The 17,489-nt window shown below is 46.2% G+C and overlaps 1 protein-coding gene across 8 annotated transcripts in view; it reads right to left on the reverse strand.

The window, feature by feature from the left end:
• Window positions 1-7,959, reverse strand: part of PTPN2 (protein tyrosine phosphatase non-receptor type 2) — a 100,496-nt gene extending 92,537 nt beyond the window's left edge. For 3 of the 8 annotated variants that reach the window (XM_023228342.3, XM_023228341.3, XM_023228343.3), the window contains exon 1: window positions 7,698-7,954. In XM_023228342.3, coding sequence (XP_023084110.1) covers window positions 7,698-7,766 — 69 coding nt within the window. In that variant the 5' untranslated portion in view covers window positions 7,767-7,954. Of the gene's footprint in view, window positions 1-6,898; window positions 7,130-7,697 lie in introns of those variants that run through there. The other 5 variants (XM_023228345.2, XM_023228344.2, XM_023228346.3 and 2 more) reach the window with 4 other exon arrangements.
• Window positions 7,960-17,489: the final 9,530 nt, after the last annotated feature.

Genomic DNA, 17,489 nt, shown 5'->3' on the forward strand with positions numbered 1-17,489 from the left:
GGGGGGGGGGAGGGGGAGGGGAAGGAGGAGGGGGAGAAATTTGTCAGGCATGGTGGTGTGTGCCTGTACTCCCAGCTTCTCTGGAGGCTGAGGCAAAGGATCACTCGAGCCAGGAGTTGGGAGTCTGCAGTGACCTATGATCGCGCCACTGCACTCCAGCCTGGGTGACAGAGTGAGACCCCTTCTCAAAAAAAAAAAAAAAAAAAAGATTCTGGTTAAAATCAAGAAATCAAAAAAGAGGCAACTAGAAAAGCTAGGGGACAAATGCAACTATCTGGATTTCTGTAATTATAGGTATCAGTAATCTATAAAACACATGTCAAAGGCAAAACAATGCGATTTCTAGGTATACATTCCCCATTGGGGCACCCTTCCCAAGGCTGCTTTCCCTTCAAGCAGTGGTCTTTACATTTGGAGGGATCACAGACATATGACAAAAGCTAAGGAATCACCTAGAAATGAAATACCTGGGAACACACGTACACAAAATTTAGCAGTTTCAGATTTGCAAATACCTTTCAAGTCTGATCCCTGGATCCCAGACACTGTTTTAAAGGCCTCAAATCCCAAAATGACCCTACCTATATTATAACACATCCACTCCCTCCTAGCCATCAAAATTAAGATGATTCCCTCTGTGCCACTGATCTCAAATAGATTATAAGAAGAAAGCACTACAGGTAGTCACATGGGTAAATTAGGACAGTGCTGAAATGAGAATCAGGACTGGATCTGAGTCCCAGTTATGTCACTAGCAGATACTGTAACATCAGGTAAGTCACAACAGCATTAGCTCAGTGTTTCCTCAGCCATAAATGAGGGGTTTGGAATAAACTAAGGTGCTGACATTTTAAAAGGGAGCAGCTTTCCTGTGTTTACTGAATATTTACCAGGAATCTAACATGTTTCAGGTCCCATAGGTAGGTGGCGGGAAAACAAAGAAAAAGAAGACCACCCTCAAGGAGCTACACAGACAAATAGCCACAAAACAATGCGGTTCATATTCTAATAAAAGAATACAGTGAACTAAGAAATGAGAGGAGGAGCAGCATATATAACTTTGCCTGAGAAGACTAGAGTCTAGTCTTGATGATGTTTCCCAAACAGATACGGTAGGCATGGAGTATATCCAACATACGAAGACTCCAAGGTGTGAGAGAGCAGCCAATCTTCGAGGGAATTCAGTTTGTGCAACCATGTAAAAGCACTGAGATTAGACAGCAGGCAGGAGAATGTGTAACTAGCAGGCAAGGCAAGTGTTTTAGAATAAGACAGCTTTGATTCACCTGCCTAACTGGCTGCCCCACTGTAAGTATGAGGTGTCAAGATGTGCACTTGACATCTGACTTCTAAAAATTGGCTGACTCACAAATGGTAAAAATTGTTCTCTAACAATATTTGAACTACAAATTTCTAATAAAGAAAAATGGCAGCCGGGCGCAGTGGCTCACGCCTGTAATCCCAGCACTTTGGGAGGCCAAGGCGGGTGGATCACGAGGTCAGGAGATCAAGACCATCCTGGCTAACACAGTGAAACCCCGTCTCCACTGAAAATACAAAAAATCAGCCGGGCGTGGTGGTGGGCACCTGCAGTCCCAGCTACTCGGGAGGCCAAGGCAGGAGAATTGCTTGAACCTGGAAGGCGGAGCTTGCAGTGAGCCAAGATGGCGCCAGTGAACTCCAGCCTGGACGACAGAGCAAGACTCTGTCTCAAAAAAAAAAAAGGAAAGAAAAAAGAAAAATGGCCAGGCACAGAGGCTCATACTTGTAATCCTAAGACTTTGGAAGGATGAGGTGGACGGATTCCTTGAACTCAGGAGTTGAAGGCCAGCCTGGTCAAGATGGTTAAATCCTGTCTCTACAAAAAACACACAAAAAAATTAGCCAGGCTCAGCTATGTGCGGAGCTGAGGCAGGAGGATGTCTTAAGCCCAAGAGGTTGAGACTGCAGTTAGCTGAGATCATGCCACTGCACTACAGACTGGGTGACAAAGTGAGACCCAGTCTCAAAAAGAAAAGAAAGAAAAAGAAAAATATGGCAAGGCATGGTGGCTCACATCTGTAATCCCAGCACTTTGGGAGGCCGAGGCGGGTGGACCACCTGAGGTCAGGAGTTCAAGACCAGCATGACAAACATAGTGAAACTGCGTCTCTACTAAAAATACAAAAATTAGCCGGGCTTGGTGGTGGGTACCTGTAATCCCAGCTACTTGGGAGGCCGAGGCAGGAGAATTGCTTGAACCTGGGGGGCGGAGGTTGCAGTGAGCTGAGATTGTGCTACTGCACTCCAGCCTGGGTGACAGAGTAAGACTTGGTTGCAAAAAGAGAAAAATGAAGTCAGTCAAGAGTTCCACTGTTTATAAACTCTGATTAATCAACCAAATTCCAAGAGGCTGAGGTGAGAGGCTCACCTGAGCCCAGGCGTTTGAGGTTGCAGTGAGCTATGATCGCACCACTGCACTGGCACTCCAGACTGGGCAAGAGTGAGAACCCATCTTTAAAAAAGAAAGGAATTTAAAAATAAACTCTTTCCGAGTCATCACTTCTTAGAAACATCCCATAACATGGCTTTTGCGATTCCCCAGTTTTACTCTTTTCCTCAGTAGGCACAGACTCCATTCCTTCTCTCTGCCTTTCTCAAAGGTCAGCCTGATGCAGACAGCAATCAGTAGTGACGAAAGGAAAAGGCAAAAAGGGATCATGAACATTAATCAAAAAGTCAGAATTAACCTGATGCAGTGAGAGCAAATTAAACTTTTCCAATTGCACCCTTTGTTTTGTTGTTCTTGTTTTAGAGACAGGATCTCACTCTGTCACCTAGTCTGCAGTGCAGTGGCACAATTCCGGCTCACTGCAGCCCTAACCTCCTGACCTCAAGGGATCCTCCCACCTCAGCCTCCCAAAGCACTGGGATTACAGGGATGAGCCACTGCCCGGCCAGCACTCTTTCCCGATCAATTCTTCTGCCTGTTGCTCTTGGTCCCACTGACTCTTGCTTTCCAAGATTTCTGGCTCCAACCATCATCTCTTCTACTTCAACCTCCACCTCTCTCTTTTGGTCCATCCCTGCAATCACGTCAATACATCAAGTTGCCCTTTCCTTGTAAAAAGTCATTCATTCAGCACTTATTTTCAAGTGCTTACTAAGCATCTGGTGCTGTGCAAAGCACTGGCACTGCCTTCATGAAGCTCTGAAGAGGTAGTAAAAAATATAAGCTCAGATTAACAGAGTCTGTTCTGCTCCAACCTAAGAATTCATTTCTAAGAAACCTCCTATTATCAAAGTCATGAAATAAAAGACACTGTTCAACAGGAGCAAAAAGGAATAAGGGACCAGAGTTTCAGACTCAAAATACTAAATTCATTTTTCCTGCAAGAATTTCAGCAAGGTATCAAGTTCCCCTACTACTAAGTCCAGCTTTTAGTTGTATCCAGTTTTTGCTCAAGAGCAAAGCCTTTCTTTTCCCAGCTTCATTAGCATTACCAAAAAAAGCACAACTCTTCAAAAACATTATCAGAAACATCACCCACTGTTGTGCTAAACAAAGCAGAAAGCCACCTTAAACACTCTTTTCCTACTCAAGCTGTGTTACTTTAAAGATAGTGGTTTGCTTGATGCAAATTGTGTTCCCGAAATCATTTGCTGCTGTATGACATCCAATTCCCGCTATGAAAGGGGAAGTCTTGGGATGCTAGAGAAGTACGCAACCGGGCCTCATACCCAGCATGGGCAGGTCAAGAAGGCCTGCCAAGGAAGTGAGACTTCAGGGATGAGTAGGAGGTAGTTTAGGCAAGAAAGGAAAGAGAAGGGGGGGAAATTGTGCCAAGGCAGACAGAACGACATTTACAAACGCCCTAAGGGGAGAATGGACACACACACTTCCAAGAATACAACACAGTGGAAAAGGGGGAGGAAAGCAATAGGGGAAATCAAGTGAGAGATGCAGGCCATGAGGTCTTGGGAGCCAGAGGAAGGGCTGAATTTACACTGTAAGCAACGGGAAGCCGATAAAGCGTTTAAGTGACAAGTCACAGAATTCTGCTTCGTTTTAGCTGCCTCTCCCCAATTCTTCAAGTTGGGTTTCTAAAAAGAGCAGTGTCCACTTGGTAGTTTGCATTTCTTCCTACCCTCTCTCCTGAACTCGTATCTGTCTTGTGTAGTCTGCTGACATGACTCCCTTCAAGGTATCTGTTAATCTAGCTGCTCAATGTAATGCCATCTCAGGCTGGCCCTTACCTGGGAGGCGGCCCTGCTCACCCTCAACTCCCTCCACTGCTTTCCTCCCCACTTCTGCGGCTGTTCCTTGCCAGTCTTTTTTGCAAGCTCTCTTTCTCTACCCATCCTTTTAAACGTTGTCAAGATTCTGTCCTTGGCCTTTGGTATTTCCAAACGCTCTGTATCTTCCCTGGATGATCTCATCAACGTCTAAGACCTCAAATATCACCCACGTGTTCGTGATTTCCAAAATCACATTTACTCAGACCTCTCTCCGGAACTCCAAATTTATACATTCAACTCGCTTAATTTCAGTGTCTCGCAGGTACCTCAAATTGAATTAAACAGTTTCAGAACCAAACTTATACATAACATATACCCCTTTACCATTTCATTTCAAATCTCTTATCTCCCCTCCATCCCTCCTGCCACTGTCTAAGTGCAGGAGCTCATCATTTCTGTTCAGGTTTACTCCAACCAACTACTGCCCCGTGCCGCATGTCTACCCTTTCCCCATCCAGCCTGCTAGCAGTCAGAACGATCTTGCTAACAAGTAAATATGATCAGCCGGGAGCGGTGGCTCACACCTGTAATCCCAGCACTTTGAGAGGCCGAGGCAGGGGGTTCACTTGAGGTCAGGAGTTCAAGACCAGCCCAGCCAACATGGTGAAACCCTGTCTCTACTAAATGTACAAAAAAATCAGACAGGCATGGTGGTGTGTGCCTGTAATCTCAAGTACGCAGGAGGCTGAGGCAAGTGAATCACTTGAACCCGGGAGGCAGAGGCTGCAGTGAGCTGACATCGCACCAGCCTGGGCGACAGAGCAGGACTCTGTCAAAAAAAAAAAAAAAAAAAAGCCGTAAATATGGTATTTCCAGGCTTACAATTCCACAGTCAGTTCCCATTAACCAGCTCAAATTCCTTATTCTGATCTACAAGGGCCTTCTAGGCTCTGCCTTATTCTCCAGCATCTCAACTTCACACCAGTCTCCAAGCCAAACTGTGGGTGGTTCTCTCAGCGTTCCTTCAGTGCCTTTGTGCACTCCCTCCTTGCTGGAACACTAATTCCCTTTACCTCCTTTGTCCTCTTCCCCTGGCCAATGTCTTTCAAGACTTAGGTGAAGTCCTCCCTCCCCTCAGAAGCTTCACCAGAACTCCCATGTGCACCCCTTTTTCGGAAATACAGGACTCCTAGGTACACAACTCCACAACACCCTGTGCTTCAGGCTAGCTTTACATGTATCACTTTCACATTTTCATCTGCTTACCTATTTACACAGCTGCATCCTGAAAAACTGGGACTCTTTTGTCTTTTAACAAGAATTCTCTGTGTCTAACACTAGCGCATAACAAGCATGTTATGAACTAACGAATGAAAATATGGAACTACGATGAGACCCCAGAAGAATAAGCCCTCGAGTGTGAGCACCTCGAGGGCAGGAACCTTGTCAGGAGCATTCTCTGCTGAATCCCCAAGGCCAGGAGCAAAAGCTGCAACTCCACTGGGGGTCGGCGCATATTTGTGGAATGGCTGAATGGATGTTCTAATTCTAAGGCCACAGGAAAACACACAGTCCAAACCTTCTGACTTGCTTTCCATTACTAACCTTCTTGGTTTGTGACCTACTTTTACTGTAACACCAGTGTGCATGGCCATGGTTTCATGACCAAACTAATGGTCTTGTTTTCCACTAGGAAAAAATAATGAGTATTAACCAACCAATTAAACTACAGGATTCCTCGGTAAGAATCTATAGAAGGATTTCCTGATCTTTTTGAAAATGGATGTGAAATACTCCAGTGGATGCGAGTAAGTTTATTTTTCTGGAAAGAGGAATCACAATTCTTATTGAATTTTCAAGGATATTAACCATACCAAAGAAAATCAAATATTTTAAACCAAAATGTTAAGCTGAATTAAGTTACCTTCACTTTTCTCTTTTCAAATCTATTTCGATATATATAACCTAAGCCTTAGATACAGCAGCCTCTGCTAAAACAAATGTAACTGGAGAAGATGCAGCTGGCAGGCTCTCTCTCACATTAAGATTCCTACTAGAATTAGCGTTTCAGATTGTCTATAATTGGAAGAGTCCTTAACAGCATTCTTTAAAACTTAGAGCCCTATTCTAACATACTCTGTGTCATGGGATTCAGGATATTTATACTTCCCACTAATGTGTTCAAGAAGAAAACGTACTTTCTGAACACATTTTTCACTGTCATCTAATTAAATGGAAAGGGGAAAAACCCAGGATCATCCACATTTACAGGAAAGCCCGTCTTTTCTTTTACTTTACACACAGAGAACGAAACATCAGAAGCAGCATTAACTTAACCGTCACCAAATTCAATCTTGGGAATACGGGAAGGATTAAAAAGGGGAAAGCAATTAAATCATTCTAAGAGAGAGAAAGTTTTGTTTGAATTAAAAGGTAGTCTAGTTGACATAAAAAAGCGAATCACAGGTGTTTACACTACATATTGCATCTATGTGAGCTTAACAGGCACGATTAGGGCGACAGGCGTCGGAACAGGGTGCCCCTGGGGAGGGGACGAGGGCACTATCTCAGGGCAAGGAAAGGTTATTTTGATTCGAGGGGGCTTGCAAGGGGAGATTCATTTGTGACACTCGTTTGGGAGCACCCATGAGATCTTCGTTTCACTGCAAGGAAAGCATACCTCAGTAAGGAAAACTATAAAGAGAATGACACGCTATCACTGGACGAACACAAGCAGAGCCTCTTTCGTTCCGGGAGGATTCTGTGGGGGAAGACCCCACGCTGGGCGCCGCTGGACTATGGGGCAATGCGAAGACGGAGAGTGCCGGGAGCGCTGCCCTCGCCCGGGGCCCCGAGCCACCCCAACCACCGCGGCTCCGCCAGGAGAGCTGGCTTCGCCTCGCAGAGGGCTGCGGCGGCCGGCGCGGCGCCCACGGCAGCCTGCTCCGACAGGTCCTGCGCGAGCGCCAGCTGGACCCGGACGCCGCGGCCCAGCTCGCCCGCCCCCGCCTTCGCTGCTCCCGGGGACGCCGGCTGCCTGCCCGGCCACAAAACACCCGGCCAGAGAAAAACCACGAGCTGTCCGCGAGCAAGAACCACGCACAGCGGCGTGGCAGCGGACTCCGGGACCCCTACACTGGCTGCCCGAGCGCCCCCACAGATTCACCAGGGACCCCGACCGGGCCGCTCAATGCTGCGGGCGTATCCACGCGCTCCCCAAGAAGGCGCTTTGGCGCCGCCCTCCAGAACTAACTGCGCTTGCGCTAACCATGAGGCTGCTCAACACAAGCATGCCTTTTTTTTGCCCCAAAAGGCGCAAGAGAGCGGTCAGCGCAGGCGCGCCCCTGACGCGGCCCGCGCCGCCACTTCCGCCCCGAGCTAGATGCGAGAGGCGGGGGAGGCGGGAGGGAGCCTGCGGGCAGGGCACGAGCCCGGGTCTCGGAGGAGGTCGGCGACCGCCGCGCGATTCCGCGACTCACCAAGTACAGCGACTGCCAGCGACGCTGAGTATCCAACTCCTCGAACTCCCGCTCGATGGTGGTGGGCATGGCGGCGGGAGCGAGCTGACGCGAGCAGAGCCTGCGCCGGCGGAGAGGCTCAGGCCCCGCACGATCCGGGGAGAGCGCTGGCGCTGCGGCGCATGCGCCCTGCGCGCCGCGCCCCGCCTCCACGCCAAGCCCGGCCGGGCGTGGGGAAAGTACCTGGAGCGTCGGACGTCAGCGCGCAGACTCGGCGCCCGAGAGCCGCGCGGAGTCGGCGGCGGGGCGGGGCGGGGCGGGGCGCTCGGGGGGCGGGGCTCGGGGCGGCCAGGTGGGAGGGGGCGGGGCCAGGGGACCACCGGGCGGCCGTGGTCCCGGCGCGCAGCACGAGGTGGCAGCCACTTGGGCTGGCTTCTTCCGACACGAGGGAGGCGGTGGTGTGGGTAGCGCGGGGTTACTGGAATAGGACCCCCTGAGGAAGTCCCCAGAGAAGCCGCCGGCACGCTCCGCCTTCCTGCTTTCCCATCTCTCGTTTTCTTCTCAGCCTTCGTATTTTTTTAAAGTGCGGTATTTGAATTTTATTTTAAACATCTTCTAGGTCAGTTTAGCGGCCTGTGACCAACTTGGGAACAGATTCCTCATTCTTTTCTGCCCTGGTGTCAGCTCCCGTAAGCCTGCAGATTTTATGCCAAATAAACCGCTGGAGCAAAAGGAAAGGCAGCCTCTCCCGGAATTTGGGAGAATACACCTTGTTAAGAAAACGTTCTACAACTTACGAATTAGAGCTAACTGTGAAAAAGAGCACGTCCTCTTTGACCAAACAAACGTACTAGTTAGAGAAGTCATCTTGCTTCAGATTTAAGATAGTTCTTTTTTAGAGCTTGTAATATCCTACTATATAATCTTCATAAGAAACGTGAAGGGTTAGGAAAGGTTTAGCCGTGCTATCCAGTATTGGGATTTAAATTTTGAATACTAATTCAGTTGCTCAGTGTGAATTGAATACTAATTCATTTCAGATGTGGTATAACCACGTATGGCTAGTGTCTGCTGTGTGACAAAGTACATATGTAGAACGTTTCGATCGTCAAAGACAGTTATTTTGGACAGAGCCGGCTGAGAGGACTAAAATACTTTGGAGCAGAAAAATGTCCTTAATCACATAAAAGAACGAAAACCCTAGCCAGAAGGTAAAAAAAGAAAAGATAGAAAAGAAAGTTGGCTACGGAACCGGAAGAAATCGTAGTAACAAAACATGAAGCAGTCAGCAAGCTTTCTACTTACATAGTGTGGTTTAGGGATACAGGAAAGCTTCTCCCGAAAGACCCCACAATGTCTCATGGTCCTTGGTTTTGAAATTCTATCATTGAATCTGATTGTTTTGATTAAAGGTGTGGTATCTCACAGAATATCCTGTAAACGTGCGCATTAGTCTGCTCATCAGATTGCTTTCCAACCAAAGAATACTGTGTTCTATCAAGGGAGAACAAGTCTCCCACCTAAAATCAAGGTTGGCAATGGTGGGGGTGTTTCCCTGAAAGGAGGGGCATCTCTGTCTCAAAGCAGCAGTTCTTATCGCCAAGTATTCAGCATCCCTTTGGAACTCACTTGTCAGCCTCTCTGGTTGGGGAGCTGTATTTGCCTATTTAGTTTGCTGAGTGCAGCAAAGAATCTAGAGCAACAGTTCTCACTCCAGCATTATTTGCATCTGCTGTGAGCTTCTTTGAAATGCAGTTTGAAGGCCTCACCCCTACCTACTGAGTCAGAATCTCTGGTGTTGGGGCCCGGGAGACTCTACTTGAACAAGCTCTCCTGGGGATGCCTGTGCCTCCCCGGAGTTTGAGAACGATTGCTCCAGAAAAATACCTATACAGGGCTTCACTGAAGCCCAGGATGAAAAGAAAACAACAGAGATTAACTTGCTTTGAGATATCCTGCTGACAAGATATGACTTGGTCTCTCTGACATAGGTGACCCCAGTCCAACTAGTTCCTAGCTTGTTGTTTCTGAAGGATCCCAAACCTAGACTTTTGCCCCCTTTGAAGTCAAGATGAGAGGTTCTCAGGATTTTAAAATGTCGAGCTTCCCTAGTGCCCCCAAATTGTTCAAATTCCTTTGATAGTAGCCATACTTTTATGTGCATACTCTTTATATATTTGAGGAAATACATAATGAACAAAGTCTGTTAATTTAAAAAATTACAAATTCATTTAAAAGAATAATAAATTAAGTAGTCATATGTATTTTTAAATAATAGTACATATATGTATGAGATACTCATTTTACAGATCATGCTTGGTGGATAATATATTTGGATTCATAGCAATGTCTTCAACTTAGTCCTTGGCCCCTTCAATCCCTGTTTGGGAACCACTGCTCTAGACCAGAGGAAAGGAAGCATAGCAAGAGTTTGGAGTCCCTTCTTTCACTGGAACAAGGCCTGCCTTCTGCACTTTAGTATCCTGTTAAAGAGGCTCTCTCCCCTCGATGTATAATGTATACCTTTCCAGAGAAAACGCTACTTACTACCCACAGCCCCTCCTGTGGTTTAAATAATAGTGTCCCCTCCAAAATTCGTGGTGAGACTTAGTCCTCATGGTGGCGATATTAAGAGGTGGGCATTTTGGGAAGGGATTAAGTTACGAGGGATCTGCTCTCATGAATTTGATTTGTGCCTCATAAAAGGACTGGAGGGAATTAGCTTAGGCCCTTTTTGCCCTTCTGTCCCGCCGTGTGAAGACCCCTGGGTGGCACCATGAGGAATGGGCCTTCAGCAGACATCAAACCTGCTGGTGCCTTGACCTTGCATTGCCCAGCCTCCAGAACTGTGAGACATAGGTTTCTGTTGTGTGTAAATTACACAGTTGCAGAGATTTCATTATAGCAGCACAAACAGACTAAAATGGCCCTTACAGCTAGAACTTCAGAGAGACAAACATATCAAAATACACCCCAAAAGCCTAGTGTCTGCAAGAGCTGTACATTTATAGAGCTGGGCAGACATTTGTTATACAAATTCAGACTGTACAGATTGCAGTGCCAATGAACTTAGGTATATATAGCTTTTAATAAACTTTGAAATTACACAGAAATGCACACAAATCACAAGTGTATAGCTCAGCTATGTTTGCAGAGTGAACATAGCTATCCATCAGTACTCAGGCCAAGAATAGGAACTTTATCTGTCCTCCAGAAAGCCCCTGAAGCACCATCCTAAATCCTCCCCTCCCCCTTGAGTAACCAGCCCCGTGCCCTCTAACACCATAGATTAGTTTTGCCTTTTTTGAACTTTGTTTAATTATGTAATATGTGCTTTTTAATGTCTGACTGCTTTTGCTCAACAAATTAGTGAGAGTCATCCATGTTGTAGGAATAGTTTGTTCATTCTTGCTGCTAAATAGTATGTGATTGTTTGAGTCTACTACCATGTATTTGTTCTGAATTTGGTTGTTTCCAGTTTGGCGTTATGAAGAGGACCATTAAGGACATGTTTGTACTTGTCTTTTGTATACATACACTCATTTCTTGTGGGCATTTATCTAGGAGTGGGATTGCTGGATTGCAGTGTATCTATATGTTCAACATACACTGCTGAACAGTTTTCTGAGTGATTGCATCCCCTCTTGAGCTTGGACACAGGACAAGGATGGCCACTATCATCACTTCTGTTCTACACTGTAGAGTCGTAGCAACAAGTGAAGAAAATTAAGAAGTGGTATAATGATTGGAAAGGATGAAACAAAGTTGATGTTATAGCCAATATATTGTACACATAGAAAATCCAAAGTAATCTACAGGTAAACTATTAGATTAATAAGTGAATGTAGGCTAGGTGCAGTGGCTCACACCTGTAATACTAGCACTTTGGTAGTCAAAGTGGGAGGATCACTTGAGGCCAGTAGTTGGAGACCAGCCTGGGTAACACAGTGAGACTCCATCTCTAAAAAGAAAAAAATGGCCGGGCACAGTGGCTCAAGCCTGTAATCCCAGCACTTTGGGAGGCCGAGACGGGCGGATCACGAGGTCAGGAGATCGAGACCATCCTGGTAACACGGTGAAACCCCGTCTCTACTAAAAAATACAAAAAAAAAAACACTAGCCGGGCGAGATGGCGGGCGCCTGTAGTCCCAGCAACTCTGGAGGCTGAGGCAGGAGAATGGCGGGAACCCGGGAGGCGGAGCTTGCAGTGAGCTGAGATCCGGCCACTGCACTCCAGCCTGGGCGACAGAGCGAGACTCCGTCTCAAAAAAATAAATAAAAAATAAAAAATAAAAATTAGAAAAAAAATTGAATTTAGCAATGTCTTTGAATACAAAGTCAATATAAGAAAAAGCAGTTGTATTTCATTTATTTATTTATTTTGAGACGGACTCTTGCTCTGTCTCCCAGGCTGGAGTGCAGTGGAGGATCTCGGCGCCACCACACCCAGCTAATTTTTTATGGTTTTAGTAGAGACGGAGTTTCACCGTGTTAACCAGGATGATCTTGATCTCCTGACCTTGTGATCCACCCACCTCAGCCTCCCGAAGTGCTAGGATTATAGGCGTGAGCCACCACGCCCGGCAGAAAAAGCAGTTGTATTTCTACATAGCAGCAGCAACTAGAAAATTTTTAAACATTGGAATATAAACTATTCAGAAAAATTCTTAACAAAAGATTAGCAAAACCTCTAGTCTGAAAACCACAACGTATCACTCAGAGGAATGAAAGAAGAGCTAAATAAATGGGAGGATATATGATGTAATATATTAGAAACTTTAGTATTTTAAAGTTGCCAATACTTCTCAAAGTAATGTATGACTTCAGTGCAATCTCAATCAAGATCGCACCATAGTTTTGTAGCAGAAATTGACAAACTGATGCTACCATTTACAAATAAAAATGCAAGGGGCCAAAAGTAGCCAAAATAATCTTAAGGAAGAACAAAATGGAAGTTTTACCTCACCAGATAATAAGGTTTACTCTAAAGCTACAATAATTAAAACAGCGTGTTCTTAGTGTGAAGATAGACAAATAGAAGAATGGAACAGAACAGAGTCTAAAAATGAACTCAAGGGCCAAAAGTAGCCAAGAAGAACAGATCTGGAAGACATTATCCCTCCAGATATCAAGATCTCTTATAAAGATATGTGGTATTGATGCAACGAAAGGCAAGCTGACCAGTGGAACTAAACAAAGCCCAGAAACAGGTTCGCACATATTGCCATCTGGTGTGTGTCTTTGTGCCTGTGTATTTCACAAAGGCTAAAGTAATGTGTCTTTAATAAATGGTGCAGCATCCAAAAGAGCGTAACTATGTTTCCATTTTATATGAAGTTCAAAAATAGATAACATAATAGTGTTACCTGGGGGGTGCCTCTGGTAGGGTGGGGGTGTTGCCTGGGAAGGAGCATGAGAGAATCTTCAGGGGTCCTGGAAATATTCCATATTTTGATTTGGTTGGTGGTACACTATTGTATATAATATACATATATTTGTATGTGTGTGTATAAAATGTCATTGAGCTCCACATTTAAGATATTTTGGACTTTATTATATGTATACTAACCTCAATAAAACTAAAAAATTCCTCACTCAAGCTAAAAGTGAAAATTTTTTTAATTTAGATGAAAATAAATGGTGCTATTTCATTTAGAAATGGAAACCAGGCCGGGCGCGGTGGCTCAAGCCTGTAATCCCCGCACTTTGGGAGGCCGAGACGGGCGGATCACAAGGTCAGGAGATCGAGACCATCCTGGCTAACACGGTGAAACCCCGTCTCTACTAAAATACAAAAAACTAGCCGGGCCAGGTGGCGGCGCCTGTAGTCCCAGCTACTCTGGAGGCTGAGGCAGGAGAATGGCGGGAACCCGGGAGGCGGAGCTTGCAGTGAGCTGAGATCCGGCCACTGCACTCCAGCCTGGGCCACAGAGCGAGACTCCGTCTCAAAAAAAAAAAAAAAAAAGAAAAAGAAATGGAAACCAGGCACATTACCTTACACAGTATTTCATAAACTACCATCACCTAGTGAATACATCACCTAGTGAATACAGCAAAAGACTGTATATGGCTTCAAAGCCACACAGTGCACCTGGATTCTCTAAAATTGCCACAATTACAAGGTGATAGAGACGAGCCACATGGGATTAAGATGGGGATTCACTCATTCCATATTTTGGAGCCACAAAGTATATCTGCTGCCTAGGTTTGGACCAAATGCAATTAATGTATCTAACAAAAAATCCTAATATTTATTCAGCTTCATCCACAGCCTCCAAAAGTGGTTTTAGTAAAAGACCAAATAAATTACGGTTTAAAAAAAAACTTTCGGGGCTGGGCGCGGTGGCTCACACCTGTAATCCCAGCACTTTGGGAGGCCGAGACGGGCGGATCACGAGGTCAGGAGATCGACACCATCCTGGCTAACACAGTGAAACCCCGTCTCTACTAAAAGATACAAAAAACTAGCGGGACGAGGTGGCGGTGCCTGTGGTCCCAGCTACTCGGAGGCTGAGGCAGGAGAATGGCGTGAACCCGGGAAGCGGAGCTTGCAGTGAGCTGAGATCCGGCCACTGCACTCCAGCCTGGGCGACAGAGCAAGGCCCCGTCTCAAAAAAAAAAAAAAAAATAGCTGGATGTGGTGGTACATGCCTGTGGTCTCAGCTAACCAGGAGGCTGAGGCAGGAGAATTGCTTGAATCTGGGAGGCAGAGGCTGCAGTGAACCAAGATGGCACCGTTGCACTCCACCCTGGGTGACAGAGGGAGACTCTGTCTCCAAAAACAAAAACTTCCAAAAATAACTGCCTCACCGAACCACACAGAATATGTGGTAGGCCTTCCAATGAACTATCATAGTACTTAAATATGTCAGTTATCAATGTATTGACATTAAGCTCAGGGCTTCCTTTTTCACCTTCTCTATGAGACTGGATCTGGGCCCTTTAGATATTTTTCCTTTGCCAGCTGACACGGTGTTAAGCTTTGTCTGCAGGGGGAGTGGAGAGACACTTAAGGAGAAAGGGCTTGCTGGGAAGCACACAGGGGAACTGAGATTGCTGGGCTGACTCCAGTGACCAGCGGCCTCCCCCAGCACGTCTGTGGCAGAGTACCACCCATGAGACATCTCCCGGTGAGCAACTTTCCCGTACACCCAAAGGGCAATAGAGTAGATTGAATGGGGGCCTCCCAAAAATGTGTCTGCCTGGAACCCGTGAAAGTGACCTTCTATGAAAAAAGGGTATTTGCAGATTGAGCTCCAGATCCTAAGATCAGATCATCCTGGATGATCAGGGTGAGCCCTAAATCCAATGACAACTGTCCTTCTAGGAGAAGGGCAGGGAGAGATTTGAGACAGGAAAGGGCCATATGAAGATGGAGGCAGAGGTCAGTCACTCAGCCATGGGGAACACCTGGAACACCCAGAAGCTGGAAGAGGCACTGAAGGCTTGTCCCTGAACCCTTCCGAGGGAGCAGAGCCCTGCAGACACCTTGGTTTTGGACTCCTGGCCTCTAGAACTAACTGAGGATAAACGGTGTTTTAATCCACCAAGTCCATGGTCATTTGATATGGCAGCCAGCTATACAAGGCTTCCAGCTAGTTCCACAAATGCATCCCCACAGGGAGGGTTCTCCATGCAGTGAGCTAGAGGCATGCCTTCTCTAAGGAGGTCAGGGCTCCTTAGAGCTTCATCCCTCAGCTTCTCAATGAAAAAAAATCTTTCGGCTTCTCAATGAAAAAAACTTTTGAATTGAAGTACCTTAAAATTAAGGATTTCTGTTCAGCAAATGACAGCATTAAGGGAAAGGGTGAACTGCGGAGTAGAATTTTTGCAATGAATACATCCCAAAAAGACTCACGCCCCAAAACAAAGAATGCCTACAAGTCAGTATGAGAAAGGTAGCTTAATAGGAAAATTGGCAAGATATTTTTGAGTAGGCATTTTGTGAAGAGGATATCTAAATGGCCAGGAAGCACGTGAACCTTACCCTCATTAGTCACTCGAGAATATACCAGTTACACCTATAATGAGATATTACCTCACCCCACCAGAGTGACCGAAACGGGGAGCACTTATAGGTCTTACACCTGCAGGGTGAATGAATGTTGACTGGGGGAGAGAGGAGTGTAACTGGGCCCTTCGAGATTTCAGCACCCTGCATTTTTAGTGGCTGAAACCATGAACATTCTGATCAGGCCCTTGCCTACTTGCACATGTTAACTGCCTGCTTTCTGCCGATATCTCTTGGTCCCTCAATATAATGATAAACTGCTGATGGGCTGTTTCTTCGTCAAGAGAAGGAGATAACTTCAAGGTCACAAAACATTTTTGCAGAGGGAATGGATGCCATTAAGGATGTCACAACCGGCTGCTGACGTCCAGAAGCACCAGTGTCTCAGTGTTTGGCCCCCGCTGCTCATGGGGTACACAGGTCTGAGTTTGGGGTTCCGCAGTAGAAGTACAATCCTAGCAAATCAAGCCACATTGAACCATTCCAGAGGACAAAGGGTGGCATAAAAATCTGTTGGAAGGGAAGTTACCAGAGAGTAACAGATATATATTTTACCACATTGTTTTTTTTTTTTTTTTTTTTTTGAGACGGAGTCTGGCTCTGTCGCCCAGGCTGGAGTGCAGTGGCCGGATCTCGGCTCACTGCAAGCTCCGCCTACCAGGTTCACGCCATTCTCCTGCCTCAGCCTCCCGAGTAACTGGGACTACAGGCGCCGCCACCTCGCCCGGCTAGTTTTTTGTATTTTTAGTAGAGACGGGGTTTCACCGTGTTAGCCAGAATGGTCTCGATCTGCTGACCTCGTGATCCGCCTGTCTCGGCCTCCCACAGTGCTGGGATTACAGGCTTGAGCCACTGCGCCTGGCCTTATTTTACCACACTGTTAAGATAAATATCAAAATTTTGCCTTGATTAGTCTTGGAAGGAAGAATAAATAATGAATAAAGGAAGATGAAAAGTAGGTGACTTTGATCAGGATTCTAAAAATGATTCATGTGTGTTTTGTTGTTGTTGTTTTAGAGCAAGGAACTCACTCTGTCTCCCAGGCTGGGGTACAGTGGTACTGGAGACTCCAATTCTTGGGCTCAAGAGAGCCTCCCGTCTCAGCCTCCAGAGCTGGGACTACAGGCATGCATCACGCCCGGCTAATTTTTAAATTTCTTTTGTAGAGACGGGGTCTCACTATGTCGCCCAGGCCAGTCTCAAACTCCTGGCTTCAAGTGATCCTCCTGCCTTGGCCTCCCAAAGCATTGGGATTACAGGTACGTGCCACCATGCCAGACCCTACAATGATTAGTTCTTGAGTACTTTGTTAGAACCATATTCCTTTGTATGTGTTAGATGGTTCTCAAGTCTCCTTAGTTATTGAAATCTAGGGCTTTTTATTTATTCTGATAGTTTTGAGTCTGCATCCGTCACTGTCCCAGAGGATGCCCAGTTGTGAAACAGTTGGCACGCTAAAAAAGGTAATTAGAGAGTTTAAGGACAGAACGATTCACAGAGTTGTGAACAAGATTAGAATAAATCAGTAAAGCAGGACCAAACACGCAGGGTCAGCAACTGTGCAGAAATTCTACCAATCCATGGGTCTGAAGGTGCAAGGGACAGGAGCAGTTACCAAACCCAGAGAGACGGCAGGAGAGGGCTGCCAGATGGGCACTGTGGCTTTCTTTGAAGGAGCACAGCCACAGCAGGCCCGCGACGTCGGCAGGAACACACACTGTTTTCCTTTCCTACTGCTGCTGTGACAAGCGACCACAAGGAGTCCAGGGCCCTGGCTCATATTCAACTAGTACGAGGGCTCA

This window comes from Piliocolobus tephrosceles, chromosome 18 (genome assembly GCF_002776525.5).
Source record: "Piliocolobus tephrosceles isolate RC106 chromosome 18, ASM277652v3, whole genome shotgun sequence".
Taxonomy (NCBI): domain Eukaryota; kingdom Metazoa; phylum Chordata; class Mammalia; order Primates; family Cercopithecidae; genus Piliocolobus; species Piliocolobus tephrosceles.